Raw genomic sequence first — 17842 nt, forward strand, 5'->3', positions numbered from 1 at the left:
ATCATGAGGCATCAGTTTCTACAATTTTATCCCATAAGGGATTTGCCAACATAAGACAAGGAAGATTTTTAACTTTATCTTTAATAATTTGAACAGCTTTAGTATGCTTATCTGTCCAAGGTAAAGGATTTTTCTTTAGTCTATCATATAAGATAGCAGAATCTTTAGTAAGATTTTGAATATAAGGAGAAATATAATTTAAACTTCCTAAGAATCTTTGTAACTGAGTTTTATCAGTTATTATATCTGGAAATTTTGAACCAAATTCAATACTTCTTTGAATAGGAATTATTTTTCCTTTTTCAATCATATGACCAAGAAATCTAATATTAGTTTGAAATAAAATCATTTTAGATTTTGAAATAACAAGACCATTTTGAATAACAATATTTTTAAACATTTCTAAATGTTTAAAATGTGTTTCAATATCATTAGAAAACACTAAGATATCATCTATATAAACAATTATAAAATTGCTATAGTTATAAAAAATATCATTCATAATTTGTTGAAATTCTGAAGGGGCATTTTTAAGGCCAAATGGCATTACTGTCCATTCATAATGTCCTATTGGAACATTAAAAGCAGTTTTATACCTATCAGATTCTTTTACCTGAATCTGCCAAAATCCTGATTTTAAATCAAATTTGGAAAATATAATTGCATGAACTAATCTATCTAATAAATCTTTTTTATTAGGAATAGGATGCCTAATCCATTTCAAAACCTTATTAAGAGGTTTATAATTTATTACTAATCTAGGAACTCCTCTTTCTTGTTCAGAGTGTTTATTAACATAGAAAGCAGTACATGACCAAGGAGATTGAGAAGGTTTTATTAAACCTTTGTCTAACAAAGAATGAATTTCATTCTTACATAATTCTAAATATTCAGAATTCATTTGACAAGGACGAGCCTTGGTTGGAATATTTTTTTCATTAAAATTCTCTTCATATGGAAGAGAGATAATATGCTTCTTACGATTCCAAAAAGCATTTGGTAAATCATTACATATTTCTAAAGAAAATTTATTATAAATAATTTTTATTTTTTCCTGTAATTTAGGATTCTGTAATTTTTCATCAATTGTAAGAAATTTTATTTCTTCTTTTAAAGAATTTATTTGAAAGGTTTTTCTTTCAATCTGTTCTTGTAGTTCATTTAAAATTCTATGAACAGGTTTAGTTATAAACTGAAAAGAAATAGGATTACCTTGATAAGTTCCTATTATACCTGTTTCATCAACATAGGTTAAAGGATAAATTTGATAAATAAAAGGAAGACCAAGTATTAGTTGGCTTGAAATATCTTTTGCTAATAAAAAACTGGTTTGAATACAGTTTTTATCTTTGCAAATATAAGCTTTAGGTAATTTATAATTTATTTCTAATGGTTCTCCTCCTGCATGAGAAGAGGAATGAGTAGTTTTATGAAAATATTTTGTAGGAATTAATCCTTCTTGTATACATTTAAATCTGCACCACTATCTATCATAGCAATGAAATTCTTTTTATAAGAATTATCAATTAATAAAGTAATATTAGTATACCATTTTTGAGATATTATCATACTCAAAACAGATAAATGTTTCTGATTATTATCAGGAAATGAAATATCTTGAATATTTTCAAAACTTTCAGAAATTGAATTATTATGATTTTCAATGACTGAAATACGATAATTTAAACTATTATTATTATCCTGTAAAAATTTTATTTGTTGTTTAAGATTATCAATCTCTTTAACTAAATCCTGTATAGTAACTGGATTTTGTTGACTATATTTTTTCTGTAAAAGATATTTAACTTCTTTCATAGAATATGCTTGTTCTTGTTTAACAAGAATATTATTTTCATTATTACTTGTTGAAGCAGTATTCTCCATTTGATCTATAATAGTAGATTTTAATATTGGATCCTTAATCATCTTAAGGAATTCTAAAATATTATTGTTAGTTAAAACATTAATATTTAAATCTTGAAATTGAGACATAAGTTTATAAAACTCATCATTTTATTATTATTATCCTCTATAGGATTTATACAATATTTTCCTTGAATACAATTATTGCATTCTTCTAAATCAGAAATATCTGATTCATTATCCAGAATTTCTTCTGAATTATAGGATTCTGAAGAATTCTCAGTTTCACTATCAGAATTATTATTTGAATCCATTATTATTTTAAATAATGTTTCTTTTAGATTATCATCTATATCTAAATTATTAATTTTGTTTTTAGCCCAACATTGATTAGCATAATGTCCTGGCTTTTTACATTTTCTACAAATTATTAATTTATTTTTGTATTTATCTTTTTTCCTATCAGCTTTAGCTGATTCACGAATTTCTTTTCTTTTCTTTTTTCTTTCTTTTTGTCTTTCAGACAAATGTCTTTTCTTATAAATTTTATCATCCTTATCTTTAATTTTCTTCTTACCTTTATTAGGTAAGTCCATACCAAATTGATCACAAAATTTACCTAATTGTTTTTTCTCTAGTAAATTCTGTCTCTTAATTTGATTATTTAATTTTAATTCATTACAGAGAGCTAAACCCTCTTGAATACAAGTATTAATCAAATTACCATAAGTATAATTATCATAGGATATATTTATATCATCCTTTCTTAATACTTTTCTAACTCTCTCAGCAAATAAGAAAGGTAAGCCATCTATGAATTTAGCTTTCCACAAACTATTATTACAGTCTGGAATCTCATAAATTCGAGATAAGAAAGTATCTTTATACCATCTAAAATCAGTAAGTGTTTTACATTTTAGATTACTTAATAAAGTTCTAATTTGTTCACTAGTTATCAGTGAATTTTCCTGTGAAATGTTCAATCATAGTTAGTATCAATGTATATACTACATTTTCTAATTGAATATTATTTTCCATTTTTATGGAATTAAAGATTTCATCTTTTTGAGAATAATTTAAATAATTATCCCACCAACCTTTAAGTTGGCCAGTAAATCCTGCTGTTATCATTTTAGCAATATTCTTATCAGTATTACCTGATGATTTACACACAGTACTATACATTAGCATTCTGTGAGCAGTATTATAAATTTGCCTATCACTATAACCATCAATATTCCATTCATAAATATTTTTCCCATTATAACTATTAGAATAAATATATTCATTTTCTTCAATGAGAACATCCATGGGAGTAGGTTTATTATAGTAATATTTGGATGTAGTGGGTCTATCAGCCCATTTGATTTTATTAATCTCATCTTCAGAATTATTATTATTTATCTAATTCCTCAAATTCTTCATTAAGAGTGTTTAAATTAAGATTTCTAAATTTTTCTTCTAATAATTTTTCTATATCAGAAACAGAAGATTTAAATTTAAAATCCTTTATATCAGGAGGGGATTGAATAGATGAAGTAGCAACAGAAACAATATTATTTTCTGGTTCTTCTATATGAACATCTGGTTTAATTTTATTAATAGCTAAAATAATTTTATCAATACGATCTTTAAGAGAATTTATTTCTTCTCCTATAATCGTGAGATATAAATTTGTATAATTTTGTTTTTCAATTATCTGATTAATATGTTTAACAGTAATTTGTAACATATCATTCTCAAATAATTTTGAAAAAGCAGTAAAATTTAAAATTTTATTATTTTTTTCAATTATAAAAGATTGTTGAGGAGGATAAACAGATTTTTGAATCTGTCCTGAAGAAAGTTTATAATTTCTTTCAAGAATAGAAATATAATCTATAATAAATGTTTTAAAAAACCAAGGAACAAAATGTATCAATTTATTCTGGTTTTCACAATATTTATAAAATGTTGAAACAATATATTCAAACTCTTCTTCAGAAAAACTTTTAAAGTACCAATTTCTGAAAGATTCCCATTTGGGTAAATAAAATTCTGCATTGATCTTTGCTCTAGCAAAAGATCCTTTAGTAAAATCAATCTTTGATTTACTATCCATTAAATACTAAAATTCATTTCTGAAACTGTATCAGTTTCTCTAACTTTTTGAAAGTTACTTTTATGAACTATATTGTTTTGATTTATGATTAAATCATCTACTGTATTAGTAGATTCTAATTCTTCTCTAACTTGAGAAGTAGATGCTCTAGAAGTTTGTGGTATATCTACCATATAATCTAGAGGAGAAATAAAAGAGTGACTAGATCTTGATCTAGCATAAACAGAAGAGGGTAATAATCTTCTTTGTTCATTATTAAACTGTATTTGAACAGATCCTTCATTAGTTTGTATAACTTGTTCTAAATCTCTATTTATTATAGGATTTCTAGGAACAGCTTGTTCAATTATCCAGTTTTCTGGAAATTCTATTTCTTCCCATTTTATAGATCTACGAGTTGTAATATTAGATCTATTAAAATTAGTTTCTATAAGAATAGTTTCATTTAATTTTTTATCTATTCTTTTACACATAGGATTTAGTGTAAATAATGGTTTATAATAAATACGATAACAGATACATATAACTTCTGTTCCAGGAGTATAATTATAACCATGAGTTTTAACATTTAATGTTAAAGAATCTAATATATTATGATCAGACAAAGATAAAGATAAATTTGGATAGACATCAAAATAAACTGGACCATGAGCCAGACTAGATTGAATTATTCCCATAAGGGATTGTTTCCAATTCAAATTTCTTCCATCTCTTAAAGCTGCTATGAAGCTTTCTGGTAAACCTTCTAATGTTAAAGGTCTAAAAGCAATTTGAATTAATCCTATATGAATAAATTTATAATTTTTCATATAAGGCATAATATCTTTATTATTTAATAATCTTATTACCATTTCATTATTATGAAGAGGTACAGATGATTCTGTAGTTTTAACTACTTGTTTAAAACCAATTCTTTCAAAGGTTCCTAACTTATAGATCATTTTAGAATCTATCTTAGGAATAGTCCATTTATTCAATAAATCTAAATTTTCAGAATAATCATATTCTTCATTTAAACTGTTATGAACAGTTTCTTTCATACTGAAAATATTCATTTGAATAAAAAGTGCTAAATTATTAACCAGACTATTTCCATGGCTCTGATACCATCTGAGGCTTGGAATCAAAGAGGAATCTGATACGTGGCATTGTTTTACCAAACTTTTCCTTAGTGGCTTTCGCACACATGGAGGTTATTGGTTTCCAGCCTATATACCATCTTCAACTCAAATTGAGCTAAGAAAAGGAGAAATTTAAACTCCAGAATAATAATGAATATAAGATTCTTATTTGGAATTTTACGAAACATAAAAGGATTTACGAAAGATATACCAAAAAAATTATATGGTAGATATACCACAAACTTCTAGAGCTTCTACTTCTCAAGTTAGAGAAGAATTAGAATCTACTAATACAGTAGATGATTTAATTATAAATCAAAATAATATAGTTCATAAAAGTAACTTTCAAAAAGTTAGAGAAACTGATACAGTTTCAGAAATGAATTTTAGTATTTAATGGATAGTAAATCAAAAATTGATTTTACTAAAGGATCTTCTGCTAGAGCAAAGATCAATGCAGAATTTTATTTACCCAAATGGGAATCTTTCAGAAATTGGTACTTTAAAAGTTTTTCTGAAGAAGATTTTGAATATATTGTTTCGACATTTTATAAATATTGTGAAAACCAGAATAAATTAATACATTTTGTTCCTTGGTTTTTTAAAACATTTATTATAGATTATATTTCTATTCTTGAAAGAAATTATAAAATTTCTTCAGGACAGATTCAAAAATCTGTTTATCCTCCTCAACAATCTTTTATAATAGAAAAGAATAATAAAATTTTAAATTTTACTGCTTTTTCAAAATTATTTGAGAATGATATGTTACAAATTACTGTTAAACATATTAATCAGATAATTGAAAAACAAAATTATACAAATTTATATCTCACGATTATAGGAGAAGAAATAAATTCTCTTAAAGATCGTATTGATAAAATTATTTTAGCTATTAATAAAATTAAACCAGATGTTCATATAGAAGAACCAGAAAATAATATTGTTTCTGTTGCTACTTCATCTATTCAATCCCCTCCTGATATAAGGATTTTAAATTTAAATCTTCTGTTTCTGATATAGAAAAATTATTAGAAGAAAAATTTAGAAATCTTAATTTAAATACTCTTAATGAAGAATTTGAAGAATTAGATAAGATAATAATCATTCTGAAGATGAAATTAATAAAATCAAATGGGCTGATAGACCCACTACATCCAAATATTACTATAATAAACCTACTCCCATGGATGTTCTCATTGAAGAAAATGAATATATTTATTCTAATAGTTATAATGGGAAAAATATTTATGAATGGAATATTGATGGTTATAGTGATAGGCAAATTTATAATACTGCTCACAGAATGCTAATGTATAGTACTGTGTGTAAATCATCAGGTAATACTGATAAGAATATTGCTAAAATGATAACAGCAGGATTTACTGGCCAACTTAAAGGTTGGTGGGATAATTATTTAAATTATTCTCAAAAAGATGAAATCTTTAATTCCATAAAAATGGAAAATAATATTCAATTAGAAAATGTAGTATATACATTAATACTAACTATGATTGAACATTTCACAGGTAAATTCACTGATAATAGTGAACAAATTAGAACTTTATTAAGTAATCTAAAATGTAAAACACTTACTGATTTTAGATGGTATAAAGATACTTTCTTATCTCGAATTTATGAGATTCCAGACTGTAATAATAGTTTGTGGAAAGCTAAATTCATAGATGGCTTACCTTTCTTATTTGCTGAGAGAGTTAGAAAAGTATTAAGAAAGGATGATATAAATATATCCTATGATAATTATACTTATGGTAATTTGATTAATACTTGTATTCAAGAGGGTTTAGCTCTCTGTAATGAATTAAAATTAAATAATCAAATTAAGAGACAGAATTTACTAGAGAAAAAACAATTAGGTAAATTTTGTGATCAATTTGGTATGGACTTACCTAATAAAGGTAAGAAGAAAATTAAAGATAAGGATGATAAAATTTATAAGAAAAGACATTTGTCTGAAAGACAAAAAGAAAGAAAAAAGAAAAGAAAAGAAATTCGTGAATCAGCTAAAGCTGATAGGAAAAAAGATAAATACAAAAATAAATTAATAATTTGTAGAAAATGTAAAAAGCCAGGACATTATGCTAATCAATGTTGGGCTAAAAACAAAATTAATAATTTAGATATAGATGATAATCTAAAAGAAACATTATTTAAAATAATAATGGATTCAAATAATAATTCTGATAGTGAAACTGAGAATTCTTCAGAATCCTATAATTCAGAAGAAATTCTGGATAATGAATCAGATATTTCTGATTTAGAAGAATGCAATAATTGTATTCAAGGAAAATATTGTATAAATCCTATAGAGGATAATAATAATAAAATGATGAGTTTTATAAACTTATGTCTCAATTTCAAGATTTAAATATTAATGTTTTAACTAACAATAATATTCTAGAATTCCTTAAGATGATTAAGGATCCAATATTAAAATCTACTATTATAGATCAAATGGAGAATACTGCTTCAACAAGTAATAATGAAAATAATATTCTTGTTAAACAAGAACAAGCATATTCTATGAAAGAAGTTAAATATCTTTTACAGAAAAAATATAGTCAACAAAATCCAGTTACTATACAGGATTTAGTTAAAGAGATTGATAATCTTAAACAACAAATAAAATTTTTACATGATAATAATAATAGTTTAAATTATCGTATTTCAGTCATTGAAAATCATAATAATTCAATTTCTGAAAGTTTTGAAAATATTCAAGATATTTCATTTCCTGATAATAATCAGAAACATTTATCTGTTTTGAGTATGATAATATCTCAAAAATGGTATACTAATATTACTTTATTAATTGATAATTCTTATAAAAAGAATTTCATTGCTATGATAGATAGTGGTGCAGATTTAAATGTTATACAAGAAGGATTAATTCCTACAAAATATTTTCATAAAACTACTCATTCTCTCTCTCATGCAGGAGGAGAACCTTTAGAAATAAATTATAAATTACCTAAAGCTTATATTTGCAAAGATAAAAACTGTATTCAAACCAGTTTTTTATTAGCAAAAGATATTTCAAGCCAACTAATACTTGGTCTTCCTTTTATTTATCAAATTTATCCTTTAACTCATGTTGATGAAACAGGTATAATAGGAACTTATCAAGGTAATCCTATTTCTTTTCAGTTTATAACTAAACCTGTTCATAGAATTTTAAATGAACTACAAGAACAGATTGAAAGAAAAATCTTTCAAATAAACTCTTTAAAAGAAGAAATAAAATTTCTTACAATTGATGAAAAATTACAGAATCCTAAATTACAGGAAAAAATAAAAATTATTTATAATAAATTTTCTTTAGAAATATGTAATGATTTACCAAATGCTTTTTGGAATCGTAAGAAGCATATTATCTCTCTACCATATGAAGAGAATTTTAATGAAAAAAATATTCCAACCAAGGCTCGTCCTTGTCAAATGAATTCTGAATATTTAGAATTATGTAAGAATGAAATTCATTCTTTGTTAGACAAAGGTTTAATAAAACCTTCTCAATCTCCTTGGTCATGTACTGCTTTCTATGTTAATAAACACTCTGAACAGGAAAGAGGAGTTCCTAGATTAGTAATAAATTATAAACCTCTTAATAAGGTTTTGAAATGGATTAGGCATCCTATTCCTAATAAAAAAGATCTATTAGACTAGATTAGTTCATGCAATTATATTTTCCAAATTTGATTTAAAATCAGGATTTTGGCAGATTCAGGTAAAAGAATCTGATAGGTATAAAACTGCTTTTAATGTTCCAATAGGACATTATGAATGGACAGTAATGCCATTTGGCCTTAAAAATGCCCCTTCAGAATTTCAACAAATTATGAATGACATTTTTTATAACTATAGCAATTTTATAATTGTTTATATAGATGATATCTTAGTGTTTTCTAATGATATTGAAACACATTTTAAACATTTAGAAATGTTTAAAAATATTGTTATTCAAAATGGTCTTGTTATTTCAAAATCTAAAATGATTTTATTTCAAACTAATATTAGATTTCTTGGTCATATGATTGAAAAAGGAAAAATAATTCCTATTCAAAGAAGTATTGAATTTGGTTCAAAATTTCCAGATATAATAACTGATAAAACTCAGTTACAAAGATTCTTAGGGAGTTTAAATTATATTTCTCCTTATATTCAAAATCTTACTAAAGATTCTGCTATCTTATATGATAGACTAAAGAAAAATCCTTTACCTTGGACAGATAAGCATACTAAAGCTGTTCAAATTATTAAAGATAAAGTTAAAAATCTTCCTTGTCTTATGTTGGCAAATCCCTTATGGGATAAAATTGTAGAAACTGATGCTTCTAGATATAGGTTTTGGAGGAATTTTAAAACAAAAAGATCCTCAAACAAAACAAGAATATCTTATAAGATTTTATTCTGGGAAGTGGAATAATGCTCAGAAAAATTACTCCACAGTAGCAAAAGAAATCTTAGCTATTGTTAGATGTATTTTAAAATTTCAAGATGATTTATATAATCAAAAGTTTATTATAAAAACTGATTGCAAATCTGCAAAATTTATGTTTAATAAAGATTTTAAACATGATGTGTCTAAGCAAATGTTTGCTAGATGGCAGGCTCATTTAGCTCCTTTTGATTTTGAGATCATTTATAAAAAAGGTGAAGATAATCATCTACCAGATTTCTTAACTCGAGAATATTTATCTTAATGTTTTCATCTACAGATATGTACTCTCGAGGCAGAGGAGAGTCCTCTTATAGAGGGCGAGGTGGTAGGGGAAAACCCCCTAATATTATAGCACAACATGGAAAACAGAGGCTAATAGCCCAAAACTTATCAAGTTCATCAGCCAGTAATACTGAGCAGAATGAGTTATACAATGAATTTCAAGAATTCTTGAAACAAAAGCAGAAAAATAATTCTGATTCTCAGTCTTCAGCATCATATGCTAATATCATCAAAGAAGATGATAATGATACAGCTCTTTATACAGAGTCAAAACATAAAGAATTAATTCTTCTTATAGAAGAAAAAGATATCCAATGGGAAAAAACTCCTTGGATTATTATGGAAAGATATTTTACCAATACATCATATGTATATGGTGCTTATAAGCAAAGAGGATATTATGAGAATCTTCTCATATCCACAAAAAGTGTTGATATTACTCACTTTTTCAGTAATACTCAACAAAAAGGAAGTTATAACTTCTCTAAGTTTATTATCAAAAAGATTATATCTATTGAAGAATGGGGTATATCTCCATTGGTTGAAAAAGAATTTTACTCAGAAAATCATAAAACCAGTTTTAAATTCAATTTCTGGGATTATATTGAAAGTTTTAATAAAACTTTATTATATGAAAATGAAAAAAGGAAACATACATGGTTTCTTAAGATTTGTGAAAATGTTTTCCATTATCCTATTCCAAATTGGTTTTTTATTTGGTGGAAAATATTTGGTCCATCAGCAAAGATTTTGCCAGAGGTTTTTATAAAACCATTCGATACTTGGTTGAATGTTGCACCAATTATTACAAAAAGTTTTTCTGAACATTGGATTGATGGAAAGACTTTATGTCTATTCTTCATGGAATTCGGTATTCCATGGATCTGGAAATGGCAGCCAGAATTTGGTTATACAGATGAAGGTATCCCTTGTCTATGGAGAACTAGCTCTACAAAATTTTGGGATAAAATGTTACGAGAAGATCCAGTATCTGGAAAACTTCATGGTCATGACACCTTACTTCAAATGGAAGAAAAAATTTCTTCATATCAGAAAGATTTGTTGAATCAACAACAAAAAGAGAAAGATGCAATGAGTCCATTTAAAATTTTGACTCAAAAATATTCAGAGATCTATTCTAAAGAGAAGATGGTAGAAATCTACATTGATGAAATGAAAAAAGATCTTTATAAGAATATGGGATGCTCCGATTCAAAATCAGACAATCATGATCAGAAATCAATGGCTTCAGAATTCCAGTAATAATCAATTCATACATCTAATGAAGATGCATGATGCACAGGATCCAGATGAGGATATTCCTCAATTATCTCAAATTGAGGATATATTTGAAAGTTTGAAGAAATCTCTCAAAGATAATACCAAAGATGACTAGAATCGTTGAAAGTGGAATCTCACTATTCAAGAGTTGGTGGAATAACACATCATCATGGCATATCATGACAAAAAGTGGGTGGCATATCACTATTTACTTTTTGAATTTTGTAACCATGTTACTTTTGCTTTAATAAAGCATTTACTATTTTTATTTGGAGATGGAATCCGGGGTTTGATGTCCGGCTCTTCTATCTATATATAGGCTATTTCTGTGTTCTTAGAGGACACGGTCGAGTTTGCTCCCCTCTCTACTCTCTCTTGTATACAACCCTTCTGAAGTAATCAATAAAAGTTTGAAGTTTCTGCTTACAACCTTGTAAGTTTATTGCTTTTATTTTTGTTTTATTTTTGTTTTTAATTTAAATATTTCAGTGATTAGCCTGAATGACAGGCTAAAGTATTCGTGCTAAATTATTTTCCTTACTATGACATGATCTATATTTATTTGTAACTTGGAATCAGATTGATATAATAAAAGATTTATTTAAATTTCTGGAATCTAATGTAATATAAGAGTCTTTGGTTAGAACATAAGGTAAGAAGATGAACCAGGAAATGATTAACACAAGGTTCGAGTTTATCCGGGAAAAGTAAATTCATGTTGTAGCCCTTCAGCCTGCTTAGCCGAGAAATGGCGTTTAAGGCGTTTATGGGTGATTTTTTATGAATTTATGATTCTTTGGGCCCTCGATAAATCCTCTGTTGTTTAATTTCTTTGGTATATCTTTCGTAAATCCTTTTATGTTTCGTAAAATTCCAAATAAGAATCTTATATTCATTATTATTCTGGAGTTTAAATTTCTCCTTTTCTTAGCTCAATTTGAGTTGAAGATGGTATATAGGCTGGAAACCAATAACCTCCATGTGTGCGAAAGCCACTAAGGAAAAGTTTGGTAAAACAATGCCACGTATCAGATTCCTCTTTGATTCCAAGCCTCAGATGGTATCTAAGATGTAAATTTATAAAAATAAGTCTAATGAAATTTTTTACTAAACAAAAATAAAATATTTTATAATTTGAGAAAAATGGTATTTTTTATTTATAAAAATATATATATAGTAAGTTTACACAAATGGTAATGTCGGTGCCATGTTGTCCTATATACATGATATTAGATATGTCACGGTTAATACACGATATCGATTATTTTCAAATTAATTTTTGACAAAAACTTGTGTGAAACGGTCTCACGTGTTATATTTGTAAGACGAATCTCTTATTTGGGTCATTCATAAAAAAATATTACTTTCTATGCTAAGAGTATTACTTTTTATTGTGAATATCCGTAGGGTTGACCCGTCTCACGAATTAAGATCCATGAGATTCACTCTTTAGTTTTTATAAACTCGGTTTCCACTTGTAATCACTGAAAAATTGATTATTGACTTTTGACTTAAAAAAATCGGTTTTGTGAGGTTCTTAAACTCAGATTAAGCGTTAATTTCTTGTGAATTTAATTGAAATTTAAAAAATTGTGGTATGATGATTTTTATTCTACTAAAGGCGTTAATTTCTTGTTAATTTAATTGAAATTTAAAAATTTGTGGTTTTTATTCTACTAAAATGATTTTAGTTCTAATTAGAATAAATTATTTATCAAATATTATCAACTTTTCAATTATCTTTGTCTTTTTATTTTAATAACTACTTACTTTTATTTTTTTCACATTCTTAGTGGACAAAAATTCATGTGACGCGGCCTAACGAATCAATTTTGTGAAACGGAGATCGTCTTATAAAAGACCAACCATTTTTAGTAAGTAGATCTCATTTGAGACCGTCTCACGGATCTTAATCTGTGAGACGGGTCAACTCTACCGATATTCACAATAAAAAATAATACAATTTGCATAAAAAATAATATTTTTTCATAGATAACTCAAATAAAATATGTATCACATATACGACCCGTGTTTTTGCCGTTTAGTAATTCATAAATTTAAACCCTCATTGGACACTCTCCCTTAGATTCTGATATTTTTGGTTGAAATGTTAGAACTGTTTTATCTGATGTTCAAAGCTCTTGATCAATTTGATATTCGGATGAAGTAATCGAGAATTGCAACAAAAAGATATCTTGATCGAACGAGCCTCGAGAAATGGGGAAAGAAATAGGTGTATTGAAGTATTCCCAACATCACAAGTTATTGAGCTCGATTCGTCACTCCACCTGCGTATACGATTGGAAACCTGCTCAAAATTGAGGCCATATGAATTCACTCCTAAGAATTCGCAGACCATTTTCTTTTGGTGTCAGCAAGCTCCGATTCTTCTGCACTTCACTCTCCAGTTTCGTATATTCGGCTACTCGCTCGCATTCATCCAACGCGCACACGAAGCTTTTTTGTGGGTTTAGTGTATCACTGATTTACGTAGTTGTTTTTGCTCGCAGATGCTAAGGAAGAAGAGGGATTGAGCTGCACTGGGATAGGAACAAAACCAAGTTTCGTACACCCCTCTGCGGTTGTTCATCCGGAAGCGGTTCTGGGCCAGGTATGAAATTCGCTTTCTGGGTGTTGTAATTCGTCATTTCGATTGTTTTCGAGAGGTGGTGGCTTAGATGTCTGGTAGTTCATCCCTTTGAAATCAGGGTTTGGCAAAGATTTGAGAATCCTTAAAAGTGCAATTTTAACTTTGTCTTCGATACATTTGGAGGAGAGTGAAGTTTGCTGAATCTTTGTCATAATGTAGGGTGTTTCAATTGGCCCTTTTTGTACAGTTGGCCCTTCGGTGAAGTTGGGGAATGCTTGTAAGTTATGCCCTGGGAGCCATGTCTCTGGACATACAGAACTAGGGGATGACTGTATTTTGATGATGTAAGCTGTCATTGTGGCATTAAACTGGGTGATGGTTATATCCTTCATTCTATTTTAACTCTAGTGTCCGCTGTGTGTGGCAGGGGTGCAATAGTCGGGGATGATCTTCCAGGTAGAACATTTATTGGATGTAACAATATTATTGGTCATCATGCTGTGTTGGGGATTAAATGCCAAGATATGAAATACAAGGTTGGTGGAATGTGGTTAGTCGCACTTGCTGCCTTTATGATTTTTCTAAGTTTGACCTAGTCGTGCTTGATGATCTCATGCGCTTGCTCTTGCTCTTGCTCTTGCTCTTACTGTATGATTGAATTGCCATTTTTGGTTGGGACGGGGTTCATGGTTGCTTTTTTTTGTTCGCCAGTCTCTAAAGTAGTTTAATTGATCATCTTAGCTAGGGACTGAGTGCTTCCTTGAAATTGGTGACAACAATGAGATCAGAGAACATGCATCAATCCATCGATCTTCAAGGCCTAGTGACAGAACAGTATGTCATACTTGCTACTCTTGCTTGTTCATACCTTGCTTTGAAATGTGAAAGAGCCCTTCTTCTAGTTGCTGCAGCAACTATCATAATAATCTCATGAACAGGTGATTGGCGATAACAATCTTATTATGGGATCTTGTCACATAGCTCATGACTGCAAAGTGGGTAATAACAATATTTTTGCAAATAATACTCTACTGGCTGGACATGTTACCGTGGAGGTTAGTTTTTTTGTCTTTTTCCCCTTTGTCATTGCATTTGTCTCAATATTCTCAGACAGAATTAGCTTGTTCATGGGATTGCAAGGTGGTATGAATGATTTATTTGTAGGACTACACTCATACAGCTGGGGCAAGTGTCATCCATCAGTTTTGTCATATTGGTTCTTTTTCTTTCATAGGTGGTGGTTCTGTGGTGAGTATCGTTCTCTAATCTTGTCAATTTTGTCACATCATCTTCTCTTATTTCATTTGACTTGGGGACGCTGAGGGATTTGGTCTGTTTCATATAGTGTTTTGACACATCGGGAGTTAGATGTTATAATAGATAAACTGATAATGACAAGCAATTAAGTAATTTGAACATAAAGTCCCTGTCCAAGAACCCATTTCTGAAGGGCATGAAACTCTTATGGATCTCCGTGATTTTGAATGCAATCATTATTCTTTAATTTGGAAGATATACTGAGAGATTAAATGATGAATGAAATTGATCTAGCTAATCACAATCAAGTAAGTAATAAGAGTTATCTTAAGTTGAATACTTTTGAATGTTAATGTAGTGACTGAAGACTGATCTCCAACAAGCTGTCTGAAATTGAACACAGAGAAATGAATTGAGGAGTTCAACTTGAACTAAAGTATCTTATATGGAGCTGATAACCACTACGCTGAGCAAAACTCGACTAGAAAAAGACATATTGTGTATCACTCCATACTGCCCACTAACACCTATGTACGAGTTATAAATATCACAGAATTGCGTCTCACGATTTAAAAAAAAAAACAGCATAAAGTTGGGCAGTGCATGGATGATCCTTAATCCAATCCTTTATGCATATCTACAATAATTGAAATCCCATATTCTACTCAGCACAACCATAAACTGATAGTCAAAGAGGATCTACATCTCACCCCTCTCCAAATATTTTATCTTTACAATTATTCAAGAACCGTCATATTTATAAATTAATATTTTCTAGATTTACATTCCAATATTTTCTGTGACCCCATGAATATTTTGGACTGTAACACCTGCTAATCCAGCCAACACTACTCGTGCCTGCATATTTAGTCCTAGTCGAGAACAGAAAATTGCGATATTACTGTATTGCAGTGTACATCACACCACTGATTGCAATATCAATATATTTGATTTTTAACCTGCAAGCTTGATAATTGAAGAAATAGTCATTTCGATAGCTTGAGCCTAAAAATGCAAAATCTGCACCAACATTCCAAAATGGCTCATTTAGAACTCGAGCTTTAAATGAACGCATCGTCTTCTCCACCTAGTTCATTTGAATTTGTCTCAGACTTGCTGTTTTGATGACAAAAAGTTGGTTTTTAACCAGTGCTTGTTCATGGATTTTGAAGGTTTCTCAAGATGTACCAAGGTACACAATGGTCTCTGGTGAAAGAGCTGAACTGCGTGGATTAAATCTAGAAGGTCTGCGCCGTCGTGGGTTTTCAGTTCTAGAGGTTGGTTTAAGTAATCAATAATCATTTTTCCTTGTGCACTGGATGAATGTATATGTATTATGCTTCGATTGTTTCTCCATTACAGTTTCAGTCTCAGTATCTGTAAATTTTTACCTGCATTTGACTTTTCATACCTTCTTCAAACTAAAATTAGATGGAACTTTCCTTCACATGTAGTTCCTTTTGCCACCTTTGACTCCGGAGCTGCTTTTTTCTTCATAATAATAAAGATTAATTCTCTTTGATTTTAAGTTACACGTGGTAAAAACAATTATGAAAATGAAAACCAAATTCTGTCATTTCCAATCTAGCAAAATTCTTTCATGTCCACGGTCACCCATCAGAATAAAATGGCCGTCACTTTTGTTCCGGTTTTTGTTAATCGCCTGATCGGTACAGTTGAGAAATGAAGGTAAGTAGCATCTCACATCTACTTTCTCAATCAATCAACGGCATATATATTTGTTTAATACCTTATCTCACAACCTGTTCTCTTCAAGATAAAGAGCTTGCGAGCGGCTTATAGAAAAATATTTATGCCAAGTGATGGAAATATGAGGAGCTTCGAACACCGTCTGACTGAATTGGTATTTGGACTTGCTAGAAATGTATTATTTTAATATTTTCCCACTTTCTCTGCTATGATCTTCTTGCAAGAACAATTTTTATCTCAAAAATTTATCTCAGGAGAAGGATGCTGAATTGAAGCAAGTCTCAGCAGTTTGTTATATGGTAAAATCCATTCGAGACTCCTTCTCAGAAGAGCGACGTGGCATCTGCAAATATAGGTCCTGGAATGGATCTTGATACTACATGACAGGTTCTTTCTTTCCATTCTTTTCCATTGACAAGTACAAATACTACCTCAATTCACATCTAGTGCTGTTTCTCTTTGTGCTTTTGCTCAAAACAACTTCGGTTTTCCTGCAGACTCGATCCTCATGTAGTCCATTTTTCGATCTCCTTTGAGAAAGGTGCATGGCTTTTTTGAGGCGTCTTCCTCGTATCTCTGGCGGTTAACGTATCACTACTCAAATGTCGACTATAGGACATGTCTCTCTCAAGACTCGAGGTTTAGCTCGGACTAGGTGCATTGGGTATGAGTTGTATCAATAGAATTATGAACATTTTTTATTTTGTTAAACTTTGAAATCCATGTTGCTAAATTGGTTTCTCCAAGTCAAATTATACGAGAAAGTTCATTCAGTCCAAATGTAACATCTAATTTGGTGTATCATATTCGATTTATTAATCGGGACTCATTAACAGCGTTTAACTTTGGGATACGATGATAAATGAGGTAGGATGATAAATTAATATACATGCGTAATATAATAATTTACGACTTTAATTATTGGTAAAATTTGAATCAGAAGTAAGTCATTGTGAGACGATCTTATGAATTTTTATCTGTGAGACAGGTCAACTATATACCAATATTCACAATAAAAAGTAATACTCATAGCATAAAAAGTTATATTTTTTCATGGATGATTCAAATAAAATATATGTCTCATGAAATACAACATATGAGATAGTCTTACATAAGTTTTTGTATCGAGAGTCAAACATTGGATGAACTAAAATAACTAATCAATTAATGTAGAA

The 17842-nt window shown here is 29.0% G+C and overlaps 1 protein-coding gene across 3 annotated transcripts; it reads left to right on the forward strand.

The window, feature by feature from the left end:
* Positions 1–13157: 13157 nt before the first annotated feature.
* LOC140818607 (probable acyl-[acyl-carrier-protein]--UDP-N-acetylglucosamine O-acyltransferase, mitochondrial) lies at positions 13158–17484 on the forward strand. Of its 3 annotated transcripts, none has more exons than XM_073178621.1 (11): positions 13158–13517; positions 13621–13721; positions 13920–14044; positions 14128–14236; positions 14442–14534; positions 14639–14755; positions 14865–14948; positions 16130–16234; positions 16735–16821; positions 16922–17054; positions 17165–17484. In XM_073178621.1, exons 1-10 carry the CDS (start codon positions 13439–13441, stop codon positions 17039–17041), a joined length of 1020 nt encoding a protein of 339 aa, XP_073034722.1. In that variant the 5' UTR covers positions 13158–13438; the 3' UTR covers positions 17042–17054; positions 17165–17484. The 3 variants fall into 3 exon arrangements, with proteins under 3 accessions (XP_073034722.1, XP_073034724.1, XP_073034723.1); XM_073178623.1 differs by having other exon boundaries at positions 13480–13517; positions 13948–14044; XM_073178622.1 differs by having other exon boundaries at positions 13502–13517; positions 13819–14044.
* Positions 17485–17842: the final 358 nt, after the last annotated feature.

This window comes from Primulina eburnea, chromosome 17 (genome assembly GCF_022965805.1).
Source record: "Primulina eburnea isolate SZY01 chromosome 17, ASM2296580v1, whole genome shotgun sequence".
Classification (NCBI taxonomy): domain Eukaryota; kingdom Viridiplantae; phylum Streptophyta; class Magnoliopsida; order Lamiales; family Gesneriaceae; genus Primulina; species Primulina eburnea.

Coding starts and splice junctions, on each gene's coding strand:
- LOC140818607 (XM_073178621.1), top strand. CDS start 13,439: ATGAATTCACTCCTAAGAATTCGCAGACCATTTTCTTTTGGTGTCAGC. Junction 14,535..14,638: donor CAAGGCCTAGTGACAGAACA/GTATGTCATACT, acceptor TCTCATGAACAG/GTGATTGGCGATAACAATCT. Junction 14,756..14,864: donor CTGGACATGTTACCGTGGAG/GTTAGTTTTTTT, acceptor ATTTATTTGTAG/GACTACACTCATACAGCTGG.